Source organism: Schistocerca serialis, chromosome 10, assembly GCF_023864345.2.
Source record: "Schistocerca serialis cubense isolate TAMUIC-IGC-003099 chromosome 10, iqSchSeri2.2, whole genome shotgun sequence".
In the NCBI taxonomy this organism is placed as follows: Eukaryota; Metazoa; Arthropoda; class Insecta; order Orthoptera; family Acrididae; genus Schistocerca; species Schistocerca serialis.
This window is the reverse complement of record NC_064647.1, coordinates 169,087,736-169,094,634: the sequence shown is the minus strand read 5'-3', so window position 1 is coordinate 169,094,634 and position 6,899 is coordinate 169,087,736. Positions and strand designations below refer to the sequence as shown.

The following is a 6,899-nucleotide window of genomic DNA, read 5'->3' as shown; positions in this document are numbered from 1 at the left end:
GATTTCTGTTAGGCTAAATGGAGTCTTTATAAGGCAATGGCCTGATGCTAAGAAACTTGTGTACTTTAAAATTAATGCGCAAGTTGGTCGTCATAATTGTTCTCCAGATACGATAAATTTAAATGAAGAACAATTTAAATTCAGTTGATGTTGCAGGTTATTTTATATCTATTCAGAGCACTTATTTAGTATTCAGTGAGGGAAGGAAATGATCCGGAAGACTTTTGAGGCATCAAAATAAACCCTGATAATGAATGTTCCAAACTGAGAATTTGTACAGCAGTAGCCTCGCGGAGATAGTAAAACTAACAGTTATAGAAGTTGCAGTGGTAAAAAAGAGGAAATAGGAATATGGATAAATGTTGTAGCAGGATAAAGCTTGGAATGACGTCAAACAGAAGTAAAGTACAAAAATAAGCTCACTGAAATGATAACGGATGAGATGCCTATAGGAAAAATTTGTTCCAGCTGCCGTAATGGAAGTCAGCCAATGAGGAGTGAGTCTGATATAAACGAACATGCACAGAGGTTTACCAGAGACATTTACAGCACGTGTCGGAGTATCTATAGCTGCCCAACCCCATTTCTGTTATAAAGAAAGAGAGAGAGAGAGAGAGAGAGAGAGTAAAATAAAATTAAAACTACCCTTCCAATCACGGATTAAGGGGTAGTAAGCACAGGGCTGCAAACGCTTTTATTAGGTGTGATAAAGACATACAGTGAATAATTTTATTAGAAATAAAATTATAAGTTTGCATGGAATTTGATTAAATCTCCTTCAAAGTACCACACTCATCCCCCCGTTGAATCCATGACTGGAAACATTTGTGGAAAGACTTCCTTTGGAAGGGCATTCAGATGCTCTGTTGTGGCCCTGTAAATGCCAGGAATGGTGTCAAGATGTTTTCCTTTCAGCACGGTTTTAATTTTTGGGTAGAGGCAAAAGTCACTTGGCGCTAAATGAGGTGGGTAAGGCTGATGTAAGCAGGCAGAAAACATTTTTTCTGGCCAAAAATTCGCCAGGCGCTCGGGACGTTGTTCTAATGAAGGAAGCCATCCACCTGTTTTTCTGGTTTCTTTCTTTTTACATCGTTTCGCAAACGTTGTAGTAAAATTCGGTGTTTATAGTTGTTACCCTGCAACGAACTCTACTTCTAACATTTTTTCTTCTGTTTTTGAGGTTAATGGACGTCTCGAACATTGTTCGTCTTCTACCGACTCAGTTCAGATTTCAAATCGCTCATACCAGTTGTAAACGATCTTCAGAGTTACAGCAGTATCGCCCCACACTAACTTCAATATATCATGAGTTTCTTTGGCACTTTTCTGTAACTTGAAACAGCACTTAATGTTCACGTGTTGTTCGTAATACATGATGCGCGACACACACGAAACACAACCTCACTCTAGCGTCTCTGGATGCTGACTGAGAAAGCGTTCCAACTTGATGTTGCCTTACTCAAAAGATCAAGCTATTGGACAAACTACACAAATGGTTGTAGCGTCAACAGTTGCTACTAAAGAAATTCATTCACCGTATTTTTTTATTGCACATCGTATTAAAAAGACATTGATTTTAAACTGTTCAATTAGGCACTAAAAGTAATTTTCCCAAGTCAATTGTAGTCACAAACAGCTTGCCTAAGCAGGGGACTATTGAATACTGGAGGAGGAGCAATTTTCGTGACCACTGATCAGTTAATTCATAAATCACTCAAGTGGTGTTAATCGACACAAGTTCCAGTTGCTGTTGGTTTCAGATTTCAAGCAAAGCAGCCGTTACATTGAGGGTCATTGCCTTGTCCTGTGGACCGACATCTGGCGCAACCCCAATAACATGTACGTTCACATAGAGGGCCAAACAGTCTCTGGCAGCAAGCCTATGCGACTATCGGGGTTTCCACCACCACTCAAGTTGGCAACGAGGACGCATTAAGTGTGTTGCGTCCGAGGCAACAAAACTAATGGATGCAGTCTGAGTCTCAGTTCGCTGCAGTTCTTCGTAGGCAAATATCGTGATCAGCAGCAGCACGATAGTAACCGCCATTTTTGAGTTACATGTTCTTTCCCATCGCCTTGGGAGCAACCATACATGGTCTGGATCTATCAAGACATTCGTGGAAGAACGCTCCTAGCAAAGCCGAGCGTGTTTAAATAATGTGTTTGGACTGTGAGGGATCAGCTTCATGATTTCATCGACGTTAAAGCAACAAGCTTTGTCATGCTGCCACTATCTATATGTCCACATCGTATGCCTGTTCAGTGGCTTATTGCCTTCGTTTCTGATTCGAATCCTGCTGTCCGTCTTTAATATGCCTCATCAATAATCTCTTTAGGGACTGGTCTACTTCTCATTATTTATCTTCGTGTTTACTGTCTTTTCTTGCACTTTTGACTTGGCCGACAGGAAACCTGAAGATTCAGTAAATAGCAAGGCAAGAAATAAATAGGTCAGTAACCTTATAAGATGAGTTTACTTTTTATTTAAACTTACATTTTACATAATATGTGTCTGGCTTTTATTTAAATCAGTTTTTACATGAAATAAAATATTTCCCACGAATAGAAGGGTTGAGATACGCCAGAACATGAAAACTTGGAGTATACTATCACCATTCATCCACTGGAGCATATTGCCAAATAATTAAACTCATCAAAAATTAAGTGATACAGAGGTACTCTGCTTCATTTTAATCTATAGCTGGACAGTGTTTAAGGGAACTATTACAATTACAGTTATGGAATCATACCTATTAAGAAAACACGAGTAGTATGTTCTACATTTGACCGGATTAAATGTTTAATAGTGTACCAACAATAAATAGAATTTTCTACATTCAACTGCTTTTAGGAGAGTATGAGAAAACTATTGTTGTATTTTGAAGCTTTTCCTCCTGCTGTTAAAATTCCAGTGTTTTTAAACAAACCAATGTCATATGTACCTTGTCACTGTAATAGGCAGCCTTTTGGCCATAATTTATTAATAGCTATGGCCTGCGGGGTGATACTTGCGGCTATAACGTATGCGTTCCTTCGGAAACAGTTAACAGAGATGGTCTGATGATGGAAGAATCATTCCACAGAAAAAGTAGTGCCACCGTTACAGCGTGGAAGGCGTGAAAAGATAAGCAGTTAGTACATTCCTGGAACCTATTATCTGACTTCAAGTGTAACCCATTAACCATTAATAGTATAGGAAACTCCAGGTTTATTCAGAAAGTAGTGTGTTTCAAGCTAGAGACTGAAGTAAGAGTCAATTGTTTTCAATGATGAAGAAATGACGTGACGTTTCGTACAAGACTACAGCACACAAATGCAAGTTTCCCCTTGTGATTTTGTTATCACAACACAGATATTTTGTGGAGATAGTGTGATGATGGAATGCTACTAAGGTAAATGGTAAACGTAACAGAGGCGTTTTGAAGAACTTTTTATATTATACTATACATTGATCCAACAGTTTTTATTGTAGCAGTATGATTATACTGTAGTGTATAATTTGTCACTGTTGATTCACTGTAAGGCACTAAGACCAATTTCTACCGCTTTTGGAGAGCTCATATGGAGTCCAAGTATCATATCTGCAAACATGACACCTATAGTGACAGCTGTCTGCTTTTAATGATGGAATAATCATGGTCAAAGATTCGTAAGTTATAATGACATTAGCATTTCCATTGCAAGAAATCTAATGACAGAGAAATGGAGACAAAATCTATGAATGATGGAATAATAGACTAAGTGATATTCAGAAGAACAAGCGTGAATGACATGTATCAAACCAACAATATGTACAACACAAGAAAGGAATTATCAATGCTCTTCGATTTTCAGTTCTGTGATAACTAGTACAACAGCATTATTTTCACTGGTCCAACTCTATAACTATGAGGTCATCGTGGAAGATTGCTAACGAAAGGGTCCTGGGTTTGATTTCCGACAGGTCGGAGATTTTCTCCCCATGGGGACTAGATGTTCTATTGTTCTTACATTCATACTGTCATTACTGTCTGTCCCCAGTAGCTGAGTGGTCAGCGCAACAGAATGTCAATCCTAAGGGTCTGGGTTCGATTCCTGGCTGGGTCGGAGATTTTCTTCACTCAGGGAGTGGGTGCTGTGTTGTCCTAATCATCCTCATTTCATCCCTATCGATGCACAAGTCGCCGAAGTGGCGTCAAATCGAAAGACCTGCACCTGGCGAACGGTCTACCCGGTGGGAGGCCCTAGTCACATGACATTTTATTGTCATTACTGAGAAGGAAATCATATCAAACACACTATTGTATCGTCTTTCCTCTGCTGAGATGGCTTTGTGGGCACAACCCAAAAGCCAATAAACTAAAATTAAAAAAAAATCAGTAGCCATATTAAATCACATTACCAGTATTGTAAAACAGTTATTACTTATGCAACATTTGCGCTTGATGAAGTGCCATATCAGAATTTCTCATACATGTTGCTGCTGTTTTTCTGTACCATATAATGTGGAATTATCAGTGTAGTATTCCTTCCAAGAAGCTCAGTGCGCCAACATACGGGAATATTGCTTGAAAGGCAACAATGTCCCAGAGCTCACCTGTTCCTACTTAACAAAGTTTCTGTAGTAAAGGCTGAGAACCAACTGCAATGTTAACAAAGTTTCTGTAGTAAAGGCTGAGAACCAACTGCAATGTTGAGTCACATTAGTATTACCAGATGCTCTTGTACAAAATCCCAACATGGGAAGTAACTCACTGAGTCAGGTGATGATAGGGCTCCATGGATCATGGAAGGCACTTGAGAGTACATGTTCTGCATGAATGTAATGCTAGGTAACACATGACAAGGTACCATAGCGTTTCACCAAAATGGTGTTCAATAAAATGCAGGTGCAAACGCTTCTTAAGATTACCACTTCGCGTGATTGTATTTCGTGACTGGCACTAGCTCTAGGGACGTTTGCCAGTATGCTGTTGACCAACCTGCTTCAGGTGGTTAATTGTTATGAATGTCGTCTTGCAATAGACACAGATTTAGGAACATTTGTCACCATGCCGTTTTAAATGTTTCTTCAGATTACTACTTTGCGTGAATGTTTTGTTGCAAATGCCACAGCTGTAGGGGCGTTCGCCAGTGTGAGTCATTGAATGTTGCTTCAGGGAACCACTTGTTACAAACGTCTTATTGCAAAGACCACAACTGTGTGGACTTTCGCCAGTGTGCAGCCGAGAGTGCGTCTTGAGGTAGCTGTCTGACGTGAATGTCTTCTTGCAAAAGCCACAGCTGTAAGGGCCATTGCCAGTATGCACTTGAGAATGCTTCTTCAAGTGGCCACTTGTAATGAATGTCTTGTTGCAGTTTCCACAGCTGTAGGGGCGTTCGCCAGTATGCAGCTTAAAATGTTTCTTCAGATTACCTTTTAGCGTGAATGTCCTGTGGCAAACGCTACAGCCATATGGGCGTTCGCCCGTGTGCAGTTTTAAATGCTGCTTCAGGTTAATACTTTGTGTGAATGTCTTGTAGCAAAAGCCGCAGCTGTAGGGGCGTTCACCTGTATGCAGCTGAGAGTGCTTCTTCAGGTGACTGTTTGTTAGGAACGTCTTGTTGCATACGCTACAACTATAGGGGCGTTCGCCAGTGTGCAGCTTTAAATGTTGCTTCAGATTTCCTCTTTCTGTGAATGTCTTGCTGCAAAAATCACAGCTGTAGGGGCTTCCGCCCATATGCAATTTTAAATGTGTCTTCAGTAGGCTATTTGTGTTGAACACCTTGTTGCAAACGCCACAGCTGTAGGAGCTTTCACCAGTGTCGAGACACAATTGGCTCTTCACATCACTACATGTAGTGAACGTTTCATGTCCTTGAACATGTGTGTGCTCCTTGAGGTCCTGTAATTGTGTAAGATTCTTCTTGCAGATGGTACACCTATGAGTCAGATGCCTTGTACCAGTTTTATTCTCACAGAATGCATCCTGTCTGGTGGTGCTTTGTATGCCATTTTCCATTCCTGGAGCCATCGAATCTTGGATAACCAAATTGCCACTGTCATTAGTACCACCTTCGTCCTTAACGCCAATGAGGTTGGCACTGCAGAAAAACAGAAAAAGTTGTGTTAAAAATATTGTCATCAAAGTGCAACTATGGAAATTAAAATAATGCTAACATATGCTAGGTCTCAAAATGCCTCAAAAGGTCTCCATGAGTGAATGGCATATGGCATATTCTGCAGAACAGGTTATAAATTAGGATCATATAAACTTGAACTGATGCAATTTTTTGGCCATTTTTAAAAGCCATCACAAAAAATTTTAATTTATATGAGGCATTAGTTTAGGTCCTGAAAATTTTAAAAATTGTGAGAGAGTATTTACAGAAGGTAAACGTAGGAAATTCCGCTGAGATTGGTGTTACTGCAAAGCGAAATGGCACTAAAACACCCAGCATGATTGCTCCATCAGACATAAGAAGCTATCTTACCATAGAACTCTGATGTATTCTTTGTGAACTTCTACACCTATGCTCCATAAGCCACCCTAGTGCACTTGGCGGACACTTGACTTCAGACATTCCTGTGTTTGCACATCAATCATATGTTGGGACATGTGTCGCTATTTTCATAGTCATCCTACCACCCAGAAGCCATAAGTCACAAAAACGAATTAGAAACTAGCGTTCGACTGCTGCAAATGATGCCATATTTGCTGCGAAGCAATGGATACAATCTTTTACAGTATAATGGATCATGAAACAGATGCTGCACTAAGAAAAGTCTATGCAGTCCTAGTGGAAAAAAACTATTTTTAAGGTAGTGTGTATGCATAAATACTTATACTAAATAAATATTTTATGCACAGTGATTGTCTCTCCACCAACACAAAGTGTTTTCACATAGATCGCACAAGCAGGGTTTGATTCAGAGC

At 39.9% G+C, this 6,899-nt stretch overlaps 1 protein-coding gene across 1 annotated transcript in view; it reads right to left on the bottom strand.

The window, feature by feature from the left end:
• Window positions 1–2,144: 2,144 nt before the first annotated feature.
• The window catches only part of LOC126424634 (gastrula zinc finger protein XlCGF52.1-like), a 45,560-nt gene continuing 40,805 nt past the window's right edge, over window positions 2,145–6,899 (bottom strand). The window contains exon 3 of the mRNA XM_050087368.1: window positions 2,145–6,066. Within this exon, the coding sequence (XP_049943325.1) occupies window positions 5,013–6,066 (1,054 nt within the window). The 3' untranslated portion in view covers window positions 2,145–5,012. The remainder of the gene's footprint in view (window positions 6,067–6,899) is intronic.